This window comes from Equus asinus, chromosome 25 (genome assembly GCF_041296235.1).
Source record: "Equus asinus isolate D_3611 breed Donkey chromosome 25, EquAss-T2T_v2, whole genome shotgun sequence".
Classification (NCBI taxonomy): Eukaryota; Metazoa; Chordata; class Mammalia; order Perissodactyla; family Equidae; genus Equus; species Equus asinus.
Genome location: NC_091814.1, coordinates 32,560,629 through 32,577,086, shown reverse-complemented (window position 1 = coordinate 32,577,086; position 16,458 = coordinate 32,560,629). Strand labels below are relative to the sequence as shown.

The 16,458-nt window shown below is 41.6% G+C and overlaps 1 protein-coding gene across 25 annotated transcripts in view; it reads right to left on the bottom strand.

Moving 5' to 3' along the window:
• The window catches only part of HHAT (hedgehog acyltransferase), a 317,507-nt gene that overhangs the window by 293,837 nt on the left and 7,212 nt on the right, over positions 1-16,458 (bottom strand). For all 25 annotated transcript variants that reach the window (XR_011498116.1, XR_011498117.1, XR_011498115.1 and 22 more), the window contains exon 2: positions 7,706-7,839. Coding sequence is in view for 22 of the 25 variants with exons in the window: in XM_070497281.1 (XP_070353382.1) it covers positions 7,706-7,839 (134 nt within the window). In the remaining 3 variants the exon portion in view is untranslated. The remainder of the gene's footprint in view (positions 1-7,705; positions 7,840-16,458) is intronic.

Here is a 16,458-nt window from a genome sequence, read left to right as displayed (position 1 = left end):
TTCTAGAAATCCTCCAGAGAAAAACAATCAGATACAATTCAGCAATACAAATAGATTCCTTAGAAAATAAATGAGCTCAGCATTCAATTCATGAAGCTGGAATAAAAAGGAGCAGAGCAAACCCAAAGAAACATGAATGAAGGAAATAATAAGGGCAGAAATCAATGAATTGGAGAACAAAAAGAAACCAGTGAGAAACTGAACAAACTCAAAAGCTTAAAAGAATAATAAGGTCTCTGGCACAATTAATCAAAAAAAAATAGGAGGGAAGAGGGGAGAAGTGGAGAGAAAAACAAGGGAAGTTAGGGAGGGAGTGAAGGAGGAGATATAAATAAACAAAATATACAATAAGAAAGAAAAGCCAACAACAACTTTTAAAATAAGAGTATTAAGGGCCACAATATACCAATCAAACGGAAAACCTACATAAAATGCATAGATCCCTAGAAAGCTACAAAATGTCAAAATAGGTACAAGAGGAAATAGAAAATCTGAATATAAACCAATAGGTAGTAAACTGAAACACCAGTCTAAGACTTCCCCTCCCAGATGCTTTTGCAGGTGACCTCCGAGCACCAATGGTTTCCACCGATGAGAATTCAATTGTTTTCATTCCAAGAACTGCATTAAACTGATAGGAACCACAAAAATACATGGCCCTCTTTTAGGCAGAGGCATTAATTCTTTCAAGGTTACTGCATGGCACATTGTATCTTTCCTCATTAATCAGACAACATAAAACATAAAGTGTTTTAACATCTACTGAACCATAAGGCACAAACCTAATGCAGTAGGTCTGGATTAGCCACAACAGTGCAGAGCACCAGGGGAGGGGTCACCAAGCATAGTGAGCCCCCCCAAAGTATTTCCACATGACTTTGAGGCGCTGTATGCTCGGTAGAGTTGGGAGGAAGAAGGGGTATTCGCTTCAGTCCCGGCTGTGATTTACCAAGAGATTCCCTTTGACTAAGGCTGGTAAAATCAGTCTGCAGTCTCCAACGGCCTGACAACTCTGCCACTGCGGACGAGAGAGAGCAGTGAACGAGACGCCTGCTCCGTGCCCAGAGAAAGCAGGCATGCAGATGCCACCGCTCGCACTTCACTTAACAAGTAAGTTTTAAGCCTCTAGTATGTTCGAGGCACAATATTTACTCCAAATACAAATGTCCCAAAAAACTTCACAGAAGAGACAGTTTTCCCAGTGACGGTTTTCCCAGTGACCTACTTCTATAACGCAGGTAAACAGCACTTTTTGCTGAATTAGAAAGTTAGACATAGAGCCAAGAAGGTTCAACATCATACCAGTTAAACACACTTTGGCAAGACAGTGGGATCCGGCTTCCACGAGCTGAACTGGCAAAAGCATTAGAGAAAGAAGGTATTTCTTGGAAGTGGCCTGAGAAACACTTTGGCACTGACGTTAAAAGGAAAAGCACAGAAGGGGCCAGCCCTGTGGTCAAGTGGTTAAGTTTGTGTGCTCCACTTCAGCGGTCCAGGGTTTCGCCACTTCGGATCCTGGGTGTGAACCTAGCACCGCTCATCAAGCCAGGCTGAGGCGGCACCCCACATAGCAGAACTAGAAGGACCTACAACTAGAATATACAACTATGTACTGGGGGACTTTGGGGAGAAGATGGAAAAAAAAGAAAAGAAGACTAGCAACAGATGTATGATCAGGAGCCAATCTTTAAAAACAGGAAAAGCATAGAAGATAAAAGAAGCTCCAGGCTAGGGAGTGGTCAGTAAGTCAAACAGCAGGACGGCCTCTGGATCAGCGGAGGTGCAGAAAAGTTTTGTACTGTCCACAGAAGGATCCTCTCCTGCTCCCATCCCTGCAGCTACCATATACAGAAAGGAAAAATGCTGTTCCAGTGGAATAAAACTTTAAATTTCAAAGTTTAATAATAGAATAAATGAAAGGGCTTCCCCTTTAAAACAAGCTGCTTTAGGAAATTAAATCATCAGTAAATATAAGTGGCAGAATAGAAAAAAATTGGGGCTCTAGAGTTGGACAGACCTAGGGTTAAACCCAATTCCATTATTTATCATATGTGACCTTGGACACGTTGTATTTTTCAGCCTCAGTATCTCATCTGGGTAAAGAAGTATAACACCCATTGTGGTAGAGAGACTCCAAAGACGGCCACCATCCATTCCTTCTCTCCCTGTACATGTATACTGCTCCAGTGTAGTCTTTCCTCCTCTTGAATCTGGACTGGGCCTGTGATTTGCTTTGACCAATATATGAGGTGGAAGTGATCTATACAACTTTTGTGCACTTGCAACACTCCCTCTTGGAACCCAGCTGCCCTGTTATGAGAAGAGAAGGCCATGTCGAGAGCAACAGAGAGAGAACCACAGCACTCCAGTCCACAGCCCCCAGCTGAGCTCGTGGCTCACAGCCAGCCATGTGAGCGAGCCATCTTGGACATCCCAGCCCAGCTGAGCCACCAGAAGACTGCAGCCCCAACTAACAATGCACAAAGCAGAAGAACTGCTCAGCTGAGTCCAGTCTAGATTTACTAAAAACAAAGTATCTCAGAACATGAAAATCAATCAATGTAATTCATCACATCAAGAGGCTAAAACAGAAAAACCACATGTTCATACCAATAGATGCACAAAAAGCATTTGACAAAATCCAACACCCATTCATGATTAAAAACTCTCAGCAAACTAGAAATAGAGGGGAACTGCCTCAACTAGATAAAGAGCATCTACAAAAAACCTACAGCTAACATCATACTTAATGGTGAGAAACTAGAAGTTTTCCCTCTAAGATCAGGAAAAAGGCAAAGATATCCCCTTTCACCACACCTTTTCAACATTGTACTGGAAGTCCTAGCTAATGCAACAAGATAAGAAAACGAAATAAAAGGTATACACTTTGGGAAGGAAGAAAGAAAACTGTCTTTGCATGCAGATAACATGATTGTCTATGTAGAAAATCCAAAGAATTGACAAAATAACTCCTGAGATTAATAAGTGATTATAGCAAAAATACAAGATACAAGGTTAATACACAAGTCAATCACTTTCCCATATATCAGCAACAAACAAGTGGAATTTGGAATTTAAAACAATACCATTTACAATTAGCACCCCCAAAAATGAAATACTTAGGTATAAATCTTAAAAAATATGGCTAAGATATACAAGCATACCTCATTTTATTTTGCTTTGCAAATACAGCATTTTTTACAAGACCCTCCACCAGCAAATAGATTATGACTCACTGAAGGCTCAGATGATGGTTAGCATTTTTTAGCAATAAAGTATTTTTTAACTAAGGTATGTACATTTTTTTAGACATAATGCTATTGTACACTTAATAGGATACAGTATAGTGTAAACATAATTTTCCTATGCACTGGGAAACCAAAAAATTTGTGTTACTCACTTTATTTCAATATTGACTTTATTGTGGTGGTCTGGAATCAAACTTGCAATATCTCCTGTATATGAGGCAAACTATAAAAACTATGACAAAAGAAATCAAAGAAGAATTAAATAAATGGAGAGATAATACATGTTCTTGGAGAGGACAACTCAGTATTGTCAAGACGTCAGTTCTTCCCAGCTTGATCTGTAGATTCACTGAAATTCCAAACAAAATCCTGACAAGTTATCTTGTGGATATCGATAAACTGATTCTAAAGCTTATAGGGAGATGCAAAAGATACAGAACAACCAACACAATACTGAAGGAGAAGAGCAAAGTCGGACTAAAACTACCCAACTGCAAGACTTTTACTGCAAAGCTACAGAACTCAAGAGAGTGTGGTATTGGTGAAAGAACAGACAACGAGATACATGTAACAGAATAGAGAGCCCAGAAATAGATCCACATAAATATAGTCAACTGATTTTGACAAAGGATCAAAGGTAATACAATGGAGAAAAGATAGTCTTTTCAAAAAACGATGCTAGAACTAGACATCCATGTGCACGAAAATGAATCTAGACACAAACTTTGCACCCTTCACAAAAATTAACTCAAATGGATCATAGATCTAAATATAAAACTCAACACTACAGAACTCCTAGAAGATAACATAAGGAAAATCTAGATGACCTTGGCCATGGCAATGACTTCTTAGATACGACACCATAGCCACAATCCATGAAAAAAAGAATTGATGAGCTGAACTTATTAAAATTTAAAACTTGTGGGGCCAGCCCCATGGCCGAGTGGCTAAGTTCGCATGCTCCACTGTGGTGGGCCAGGGTTTCGCCAGTTCAAGTCCTGGGCATGGACATGGCACCGCTCATGGGGCCATGCTGGGACAGCATCCCACATGCCACAACTAGAAGAACCCACAACTAAAAATACACAACTATGTATGGGGGGGCTTTGGGGAGAAAAAGAAAAAAAAATTCTTTTAATTTAAAAATTTAAAACTTGTGCTCTGTGAAGAGACACTGTCAAGAGAATGAGAAGACAAGCCAGAGACTAGAAGAAAAGATTTGGAAAAGACACACTTGATAAGGACATCATCTAAAATATATAAAGAACTATTAAAACTAAAGAAGGGAATGAACAACCCAGTTAAAAATGGACAAAAGACCGAAGCAGACACCTCACCAAAAAAGATATATAGATGGCAAATAAGCCTATGAAGAGATGCTCAACATCGTATGTCATCAGGGAAATGCAAATTAAAACATCAATGAGATATCACTACTCACCTATTAGAGGGGCCAAAATTCAAAACACTGACAACAACAAATGCTGGCAAGCATGTGAAGCAACAGGAGCTCTTTCATTGTTTGTGGGAATCGAAAATGGTACAGTCACTTTGGAAGACAGTGGTGATTTCTTACAAAAATAAGCATACTCTTGGGGCTGGCCCTGTGGCCTAGTGGTTAAGTTCGCGCACTCCACTGCAGGCGGCCCAGTGTTTCGTCAGTTCGAATCCTGGGTGCAGACATGGCACTGCTCATCAAGCCACGCTGAGGCAGCGTCCCACATGCCACAACTAGAAAGACCCACAACTAAGAATATACAACTATGTACCGGGGAGCTTTGGGGAGAAAAAGGAAAAAAATAAAATCTTTAAAAAAAAAAAAAGAAGCATACTATTACCATAACGATCCAGTCATCACTCCTTGATATTTACTCAAAGGAGTTGAAAACTTATGTCCACACAAAAACCTGCAAGCAGAGGTTTATATTATCTTTCTTCATAACTGCCAAAACTTGGAGGCAACCTAGATGTCCATCAACAGGTGAAGGTATGAATAAATTGTGGTACACCCAGACAATGGAATACTATTCATCACTAAGAAGAAATGAGCTATCAAGCCATGAAAAGTCATGGAGGAACCATAAATGCATATGACCACAGAACTCCTAGAAGATAACATAAGAGAAACGAAATGAAAGCAGCCAACCTGAAAATGCTACATTGTCTGATTCCAACTATACAACACTCTGGAAAAGGCAAAACTATGGAGATGGTAAAAAGATTAAGTTGTCAGGAGTTTGGGGAAAGGGAGGAATGAATAGACAGAGCACAGAAGATTTTTAGGGCAGCGAAACTACTCTGTATGATACTATAATGATACACACGGAATTATACATTTCTCAAAACCCATAGAATGAACACCACCAAGAGTGAGCCCTTACTGTAAACTACAGACTTTGAGTGGTAATGATGTATCAACACAGGGTCATCAATTGTAACAAATGTACCACTCTGGTGCAGGATGTTAACAGTAGGAGAAGCTGTGCATGTGTAGGGGCATAGAGTATGTGGGAACTCTCTGCATTTTCTGGTTAATTTTGCTGTGAACCTAAAACTGCTCTTAAAAATAGTCCATTTAAAAAGGGAAAAAAAAATCTCACAGAATAGTGAGAAATAATAAATGGTAGTTATTTTAAATCACAAAGCTTCAGGGTGGTTTGTTATGCAGCAATGGATAATTAAGATGACTACGTAGGGAAAAGACTGTCGATTAACTGCTAATATCCATTCTTTCTTCCTCTATAATAAAACCCTTAAGTTTAGCTAGATAAATGTCCTCCCAACCAAAGATTACATTTACTAGCTTCCCTCAAGGTTGATGTGACCACAGGACTAGGTTCTAGCAAGCAGTACGTGAACATATAAAATATAAGCAACTTTCAGGTCATGCTCTAAAAAGCAGAGGGCCTGTCCCCCCTACCCTTCCATCCTTACTGCTGGGAAGAAAGTGATCATGACACCTGGAGCTGGAGCAGCCACCTCATATCATGAGGTGCAACCACATGTTGAGGACAGCAGAGGAATATGGTAAAAGCAGCCAGGGTCTCTGATGCTATCTAGACATCCATACCAGCCCTGGACTACAGTTATTTTGGAGGCTGTGTTTCTGCAGCCAAGTTTGTCTTCTAAAGATTACATTAGACAAGGTGCACAAAGTGCCTACTATGGTGTCTGACACAGAACAGGTCAGCTCCTTCTACATGGGCCCTGAGAGCTCAGAGACTCCAGCAGGGAATGTGGCTACTGGGCATCCTTGACCAAAAGACAGCCCTCACCTCCTTTAGATGGTCAGTCTCTAAAACCGAGCCATGGTGTTGAGTGGGACATATCAGAATGGGAGAAAAGTCAATCCCGGTGATGCAGACCCAAATCAATGCCTGTGATCCATAAGGAGGTAGATGCCGAGGGCAGAGCACTCTCCGCTGTGCTTCCCCAAACTGACCTTTGCCATTTTAAGTGACCAAAACTACTTTCTGCATACTCCCCTGCCTTCAAGATAAAGTCCAAACTCCTCAGCTGAATATACAATGTCTTTCACAATCTATCCCTGTTTTTTGATCTAAGCTCCACTCCTGCTACTCTCCCCTCACTCTCTACACGGCAGTCCTACTGAGTTGTTTGTAGTTCCCAGATCACGCTACAATCTGGGATGCCATCTCCCAATGGCATTGCACAAGCTTGTCTATTTGCCTGCAAACTCATCTCTGTCCACAGATCCTCTGCCGTCTTCTCTACCTGGCTGACTCCTATTCTTCCATAAGTCAAGGCTCACCATCACCTCTAAGAAACTGTCCTCGACTATGGAAGAGACCACCTATGGTCCCTCCAAAATTCTTTCTCCCATTCTTTCACAGTATGAGAAGTCTGAAGCAGCACATGGCCACCAAGCTGCAGACAATATTTCCCAGTCTCTCTGCTATGACCATGGAACTTGGTGCTGGCCAACTGGGTGTGAGCAGAAGTGACAAGGGTAACTTGCCAAGCTGCCCTTAAAGAAAAGGTTGGTTCCCATCCCCCTTCCTATGGGCTGGAATATGGACTTGGTGATGATTCCTCTACAACACGCACATAAAAAACAGCAGAACAAGAAAAGGAAAGGAGTCTGGGCTTCCAACACCACAAGCTGCCTCCATATGTCTGAGAGGAGTGATGGCAAGAATAGGTTACTGCCGATTCTGAATGCATATCCCCTCCATGGCCTTCAATAGCCATTGAATCAAACTCTCCTATTACAGAAGACCAGCCATGGGATCACCAAAAGGATCCAGAATTCCAGGATTAGGGTGGAAAACTACACTGACTCAGGTCATTGATTCAAACTGTCCAAGACGAGGGGAAAGCAAAGCGGGGACCAAGTCATCCCAAGCCCATTAGATCATCTTCCTGAATCTTCCACATCTGACCACTCCCTCCCCTCCTCCTTTCTTGACACAAGTTCAGAAAAGTGGGGGCCTTACCTCTGGAGACTTTGTAAACTTCATAGAAAGAATAGAAGTGGAAGCCGAGTGAGGCAAGCAGGTAAAGAGCCAGTTCCCAACGGGGCAGCATTGCTCCTTGTGACAAAGGGTCCCGATGCGCACGCTGAGAGTTTCTAGGAAGAGAAACAGAAGTAAAAACATTAAGACATGGACATGACACTAGAGAACAGCATCTTATCACCAGTCAGTTCGCTCACTCTCCCAGGGACCCATCACTATTCAAGATAAACCCTCAGTCACACCGCCCACCTGTGTCCCACACACACACACATGCCCTGCCTGCCTGAGGTGGGCAGGTCTTTCCCTATGAGCTCCCACAGCCTCCCATCACAGTGTACACCAGACAGTTCTGTCCTCATTGCCTGACATACATGTCTGCCCCGTGAAGTGGACCTTTAGAGAGCAGGGTGCATGATCTCTGAGTCCTCAGTACCTGGCACACGGCGTAGAATGCAGCAAGAAGGGACTACTAAGTACTCCATGAATAATAAATGGTTTCAAAATCTTGAACAAAAGAAAAGCACAAATCATCTCCCAACCTCTTCGAAACCAACGGCCTTAGCCTTCTCATTCTATCCTTCAAATGTCATCCCGTAGTTGTTCATAAAAATGGCTTAATAAAAACTCCTCCGTCTTCCATCTTCCGTGCACTTCTTAAAGGGAAGCTAATGACATAACCCCAGGCAGCCGTGGCAGACGCTGCTCGTTGCCCACCCTGCAATATTCAGTCTCCTTTCTTACAGAGTAATTGAATTTTTATCTGAACACATGGATGCTGAGCTCAACTTTATAGCATAGACAAGTGTGGATACTTGAATAGTTCTGGCTGTGTAGCTGTGGTCACCCTCTTCCTACTGGATAGAGTTGAACAGCCACCTTGGAGCAAAAGCTGAAAGCTATACAGAAAAACAAGACAGAGGTGCCTCAGTTCCTGACTCCATATACCACCCCAGCCCCAAACTGCCCTGGACCACTGATACCTGGACTACTACATGAAAGAAAAATGTACTTCTAGGTTATTTAACCTCTGCTAATCTAGATCTCTCTGTTATGGGAGCCATGTCTATATTCTTTTTCTTTTCGCTGGAGGAATTGTCCCTGAGCTAACGTCTGTACCAGTCTTCCTCTATTTTGTATGTGGGATGTCGCCTCAGCATGGCTTGATGAGCAGTGTGTAGGTCCACACCTGGGATCTGAACCTGTGAACCCCAGGCCACCAAAGCACACAAACCTAACCATTATGCCATCAGGCCAGCCCCCCATCACATCTATATTCTAAGCAACAGGGCAGGTGATGGAAAGTTAGGTCCTAAACTTCCATCTGCAAATTAAATAATCAGTTCCCAAGCAACAAAGAGTTAGCTAAATGTGAGCCCTTTTACGATTCTCATTGCTTCTCAAATACGCGTCATTGTGGATGCCCAATTAAATTAAGAGCAAAAATTTAAGCCCTGAGTAAGCACTTCTAATATGTGATGGTAATGCCAAAAAATCAGAATTCACACGCTATGTCATTTTATTTTCACAACAGCCTGGCGAACTAGGTGAAGCGAGGTAGGTGTTTTACAGACGACAAATGTGAACTCCCTTCTTCAGGCTAGGAGGGGACAGAGCAGGAAGGGAAAGAAACTTCAGCTTCTATAAAGTATGAGGTCAGAAGTCAGTGGACTAGAGAGCCTAAAAGTCAGTTTGGTCTGGGTTTCTCCTGCAACCTAAGAGATCCAGAAGCAGACACTCAAGCTTTCCATCCCAAGCTCTAAGCCCTATAGTACTTCCACAATGCCTTCTCAGTTTCCCCCACTACTTTTCAGATCCACTTCTAGCTTCATACATTTCTAGTCACACTTTATTTTTAAATACCTGGCATCTCCTAGAATATTTTAAGGTTTCTTTCTGGAATTTTGTAGGAATGTGCTAGTGTTCTCCTAGTGGGAAGTTAACTTTAACCTCTGGGTTTTATGTTTCTACTTTCAAAGCATGTTAGTATTATATTGGATGACCTCCTCACCTCATTAAGAATCTTTGATCAGCAAAGAGCTGAACTGCTAAACGTGCTACTGAAATTTGAACATGAATAATCTTGGAGATTAAATGAAACTTCTAGAAGCTCTGCTCTTTAGAAGCTTTTCAGGGACATTCTCTTCTAGGTCAATTCCCCTGCATTAATGATTTAACTGTCAGGGAACTAGAAAGCTCAGCGTTATAATATTTCCCTTTTTGATGCTGCTCTTAGCTACACTGTATGTGTTCTGTAGACACATATACAAAGATACATGGGAGTGAGGAACAAAGCAGCAGGGCTGTGTCCTCACATGTAAAACTTGGGGATGGGACCAAATAGCCTTCCCCTGACAGCACAGTGGTAAATTCCGTATCAAGCAGACCCGAGTGGAGTCTAGGCTCTGCCCTTTACTGGCGGAGGAACTTAAGCGGATCACAACCTAGCAGATACATCTCCTCATAGGGTTTTCGAATGGATTAAAAGTAAAATGCTCATCCAGGGCCTGGCAGAGTAAGCACTCAATAAACATTAGCTATGATCTGTCCAGCAATACCAGTTGGTGGATTTAATTCACCAGGAGCCTACCCAGCTAGAGCCCTGGTTCTCTTCCCAAATTGATGAAATCTATCTGACCTCCCATGGGGGGTTACCCGCTGCTTGCTCAGCAGATCAGCACCCCCAGCCCAGCGCTCTCTCTAATGTCCTACTCCTCTTCTTCTCCCGACACCAACCCAAGGACACTCCAGTGGGGGCCACCTGCAGAGCTCTCTGCCCAGCATCTTTTCCCCACCACCTCTCTTCTTATCCCCAAAGGAATGACATGTAGTACTCTCACTTTTCTTGCCTCATCACTCACAATTCCAGGAATGCCATCTCAAAACGCTATCACTACACGGACACTCACCTGTCTTTCTCAATAGATCTTTCTTCCTTACACCTCTCTTCAACTCTTCCCCACTTACCTCAAGGAAATTTCACTCCCCCACTGTTCTTTTCTCTTTTCATTTCAGCTGTGCACCCAGAAAGCCAATCAGAGTAGATATGTTTTAAAGGATTTAACGACACTACAGTATCAGAGAAAATAAAGTAATGCACTTGGGAATACAACTAGAGCTTTTAAAAAATGTCCAAACCCATAATGGTTTCCAAAAACTCTCTCACAAATTCTCAAGTTTCTATTTCTCATTCTCTAAACAAGCATGCTATTCGTCAGGCATACGCTATCATGATGAAATCAAAGAGGCCTCTACTCAAATGTGTGAGTAATGCTTCTTTTCCATTTTCACGCAAAGATTCGGTCCCGTAGCAACATTATCAGCTAAGTGAGCATCCGTGAGAGCCTAGAAACTCATCACCATTTATAACATGATTTCTATAGGAAACAACCAGTCTATAGCAACACAGCCTGTTTTTAAGTAAGAATCTACCTGATAAACCTACATAACCGATGTACCATTTGTATGTGAGAGCTAAGGAAGGTTGCTGGGACGTCAAATGGTGAAGACAAAGAGAGAGAAAATGCATTTATTTAATATTAGGTGTTGGAGGGAAACCGGAGCAGAGGTTTCCCTGGGATCAACGGGAAAGAACTCAGACTGGAGTACCAGGGAGCTTTCTCTACCTCCATATTGGGTATTAGAGGCCCCCAAGGCTGGATATTTCCAAAAAGTGTTTATCTGAGAACTACAGAACTCAAGAGGCCCACAGAGTAAAATCTTAGCTGTAAAATGGCAAACATTCCTCAGCTACCAGAGCTTTCTTTATACTGAAGTGACTTACATTTGCATTTACTCTGTAATTTAACACTCCACCTGCTTTGAAAGATGTCATCTACTCTAATCCTCACCAGGAGGGCTAACTGTTAGCTCTTTTTCAGGAATCAGAATCCAGCTCAGGGAAAAAAAAAAAGCGATCCGCCCAAAGATCCAGAGAAGCCAGTGATGGAACAAAACCTGGAGCCCCAGTTCCCAACTCCCACTCTCTTACAGGCACAAATCCTGTTCCTTAATCTTGGCAGAAAAGCATAGCTCACTGTGCCAAAGCCTGAAATGTGCATAAACATAACTTCTGTAAGATGCTTTTCCCACAGCAATTTCCAGTATCATTTCAAAAGTTCTTTATTTTTGACGCATGCAACGAATGGATTCCAACACTTCCATTTTTCATTTTTTCTGCTCCTCAGTCTTGATATCTAGTGTAGGGGAGGAGGATATTTCCTCTCCCCAAATGTGGGTTCATCTGGCCGGAGAACGAATTAAATTCACATGAGAGAATAGCAAGAGAAAATTAAACAAAGCTTTATGAGGAACCATGGCCCGGGGCCTTTCTTCCCGAAGGAAGAAAGGGCACCGAAGAAGTGGGGTACACATAGTGGTTATATACCCCCAAACAGGGTGTTTCACATGTGATTGAAATGTCCCTCCCACAATAGTCACAAGATTGCCCTGTGGGCACAGAGCTTGATGGACACAGCAGGTAGTGGTCTGCTATCTCAGTGGGCGGAGCCTGAGGCAAGTCAATCGTCTGGAGCTGGGCGGTCACAGGTGAGCGCAGCAATCAGTTCCTAGCCTAAAGAAAGATGCTTAATCCTTAAAGAAATGCCAACTTTGGGAGGGGGAGGGAAGTCAGTTACAGGAGGTTACCAGACTAGCACAATAAAATGCAGATTTAAGTCCTTGCCTTTGGTATTGATTAAGAGTTTTTAGAGAGAAGGTCATCTCCTTTCTTCTTCCTGGTACAGAGAGGGAGGCACCTTTTACAGATAGAGATTTACCTTACAAATGTAAATGTGTCCTAAGGAAGGGCAAGTTCCATTCCTCAGAGCCTCCTTCCCTGTCCCAGTTTATCAAAAGCAATCAGCCTCAAATAATCCTGATGCCAAAGAGACATATCTTTGGGTGGCCAATTCCAGGTCCCCACACTAGCACTAACTGCTCTATAATCAAATACCCACAGGCAGTAAAGGACTTTCAAATGGCATCCTCAGCATTATGCTAACAGTCCTTCAGGATCAGCATCACCGTCATCACTTAAACCAACTACCTGTTGCTCAATGTCCTAAACTGAAATTTCCCTCTACTGAGTTTTCCTGTAGTTTACTAAGAGCTGTACTATAATAAGTACTATTTACAGATTACCTACGCTGAGAAAGCACTTTTCAAGTGTTATTCATTTAATCTTCATAACGACTCTTTGAAGTTAGGACCCCTGGTATCATTTAACATAAAAGAAAACCAAGCCTCAGAAAGGTCAAGAAGCCTGCCCCAAATCAGCTAGCAAGCAGTGGAATTTAGACTCATCCCCACCAAGTCTAATGCCAGAGCCTTCCCTTAGCCACCTCCCTATTCTTACAGTGTGCTCCGGATTCTTTTTTTTTTTTATTTCCCCCAAATCTATGATGAAATCTATCCATCAGGTAAGCTAGAAGGTAATAGAAGCTATGTAAATGCAAAATAATTTTTTAAAGCCATGTGATATTTAGACACTCCCTAGGAAGAAAATTTGAAAATCAACTAGATGTAATCAAAATACACATGAAACATCTAACTCATACATTTCTTAAAAGATTTACTGAAGAAGGCAGGCTAAACCAAACCAATTTACCTCAAATATACGAAGAGAAAGTCAGCAGTAACCTAGAGATCAGGGCTGACTAAAATTGAAATAGTTCTAAATTTAGGAACAAATGAGCACTCTAGAAACCACAAGCTAATAAAAGTGAAAAGAGCACATGCCCACTGAAATGACTGTGGCTTTGAGGAAAATGAAATAGTAGGGAAATATTCTAGCACATTCAGAAAAATTGGTGTGAGACTTTTGCTCTTTTCCAGGGCCCAATTTGATGAAATAGAAACCTATTTTGCAGAATATAAGTTACATGACATCCCCCAGGAAACCCAAATGCAGATTCGTCTCATCCTCTCACATCACAGTTTTCTCCAAACCCTTCTTAAGAGTCTTACACAGAGTTTTATTCTTCCATCCACATAACACTAAGGGGAAACACTTCTCCAAACCCAAAAAAGGCTTCACCAACACAAAGGAATGATCAGATAGATTACAGGAGGTCCGGTGAACTGGCAAAAATTCTAACTACGGAATATTTTAAAATATGTACTACTTCCAAATATGCACCCAAATACTATGTATGTTTGCATAATAAACCATCCCAACACATAGTGGCTTAAAACAACAAGGATCTCTTCTTCCTCATGATTCTGTGGGATGGCAACCCGGGTGGTTCTTCTGCTGCCCTCACCCGGCATCACTCCTATGACTAAGTCACTGCCCGGCTCAATGGGGGCTGGAGGGGCCAAGATGGGCTCGTGCTCGCTGTCAGCCAGGTGCCTCGCTTCTCCTGCCTGTGGGCACTCATCCTGTAGCAGGTCAGACCCTCAGACTGTGGTGGCTTCAGGGATTCAAAAGAACAAAGGCAAGAGGTGCCTGGTCTTAAGGACCAGACTCCAGAATTCACAGCACATTTTATGGGTCAAAGCAAGTCAAAAAGCCAGCCCAGATTCAAGCAGGAGGAGAGAACAGATTCCATCTCTGTGGAAGGAGTAGTAATGGCACCTTAAAAAGGGTGGGGACATGGCCTACCACACCAGTATGTTAGAGTTCCCAATAGATAAAATCTGGAAAGTTAATGGAAAAACTGCATTTCACAATGGATCTTTATTACATCAAATGTCACAAAGGTTGTTTTTTATATATATATATATTATACATATATTTTATATATTTTTTATTTATATATATTTCTATATATATTTTATTTATTTATATATATTTCATATACATTATATATATGCATGTATGTATATACACATATGAAATGTACATATATACACTATATATAAATAATACCAAAAAAATAATGTTCCCAAATCAGAATTTCAAAATCATTAGGGACCTTATCGTCACCTGGTCTAATCTCCAGCCAGTTTGGTTATTCCTTTTACAATAACCTACCCGACCATTTCCATTCCAAGGCAGAGAAACTGTTCGTAAGTAGTTCTGATTGTTATCCTGTTTTTTCCTTAAACTTAATCAATATCTGTCCCTCTATTTCTGAAAACACTTCTGCCACTAGTCCTAGTGTACCTTCTGGAACAAAAAGGCATAAAGATGGGATAATGTGATGGTTTAGAAGACGGCTCTCAAGTCAGAATGCCAAAGTTTGAATCCCAACTTTGCTACTTTCTAGCTGTGTGCCCTAGGACAAGTTGTATAACCTCTCTGTGCCTCAATTTCCTTATCTGTAAAATAGGGATAATAGAAACCCTCACAGAGTTGCTGTGAGGATTAAATGAGTTTAACAAGTGATAAAACAGTGCCTTCGACACAGTAAGCTCTAAAATGCTTATTCTTGTTGTTTTTAATGTTATTGCTATTATTATTAAGTACACTAAAAGGCTTAATTGCTCATTCCAATAATACTCCTTCAAACAGTTAAAGAAAATTCATGCCACCCACTCCATCCCAAGCCCTCTCCCAGGACAAACAACCATGATTCCTTCAACTATTTCTTCAATGGCCTGGTTCCCAGACCTTTTACCATTCTGTCAGTTGTCTCTTTACACTGTAGGTACCTAGAGCCAAACCCAAACTCCAGATGTGGCAGAGTGAGAGTAGGGCAAGACCATCACTTCTCTGCTTTCAGAAACTATACTTCAAATAGGGAAATCTTAGACCCATTTCTTCATTCAACAAACATCAATGGGCTCCTTCTGACAACTGGGAACTGCACTATTAGTGAAGACAAAATATAAAGATCCTATCTGTAAGATCCCCCAAATATGGTTCCCCAGAGGTGTCCATGTCCTAATCCCCAGAAATTGTAAATATGTTACCTTACATGGCAAAGGGTCTTGGCAGATATGATTAAGTTACAGATCCTGAGATGGGGAACACAATCCCTGATTATCCCTGTGGGCCCAATGTAATCACACAGGTCCTCCTAAGAGGGAAGATGGAGGGTCAGAGACAGATGATGAAGGCAGAGGCTGGAGTGACCTGCTTTGAAAGTGGAGGAAGGGGCCACAAACAAAGGAATGTAGGAGGCATTGAACAGCCATAACAACGAAAGACCCTCCCCTTTCCCCACCCGGAGCCTCCAGAGGAAACGCAGCCCTGCCAAGCCACTGTAAACTTCCGACCTACAGAACTATAAGATAATAAACTTATGTTCTTTAAGCCACTAAGTTTGTGGTGATTTCTCACAGAAGCAACAGGAAACTAACATGCCATCCTGCCCACAATTCACTCATGGCCTTGTGGGAGGAAAGCACCTAACTAAAAGGATTTATATAAAACATCAGAATATTTTAATCTAATTGTTATAAACTTTAAAAACTTACATTGCAAGAAAATTAAATCTGAAAACAAAATTTTGCATTCAGTTCTCCTTAGCATTTTTTAGCTCCCGTCCCACACTGATATCAATCTTAACATCAAACATAACTCCAAGTCTTTTATATGAACTGCCCTTAAGGCAGATCTCCGCTGTTAAAGACTGGCAAAAAGGAGTCAATTTTATAAGCCCCTAAATTCAAAAAAGCTCCTGAGGTGATAGTGTACTCTTTCCCCTGAAAATTCTCAACCTATTTTAAGCCTTTTTAGTCACCAAGAATCAGGCCCACCACATTTTACACTCCCCAGATTAGGGGCATCTGAATGAACCATATTTTTAGGATATAATCTTTTAAGTAAACTTTGTATTAAAATATAC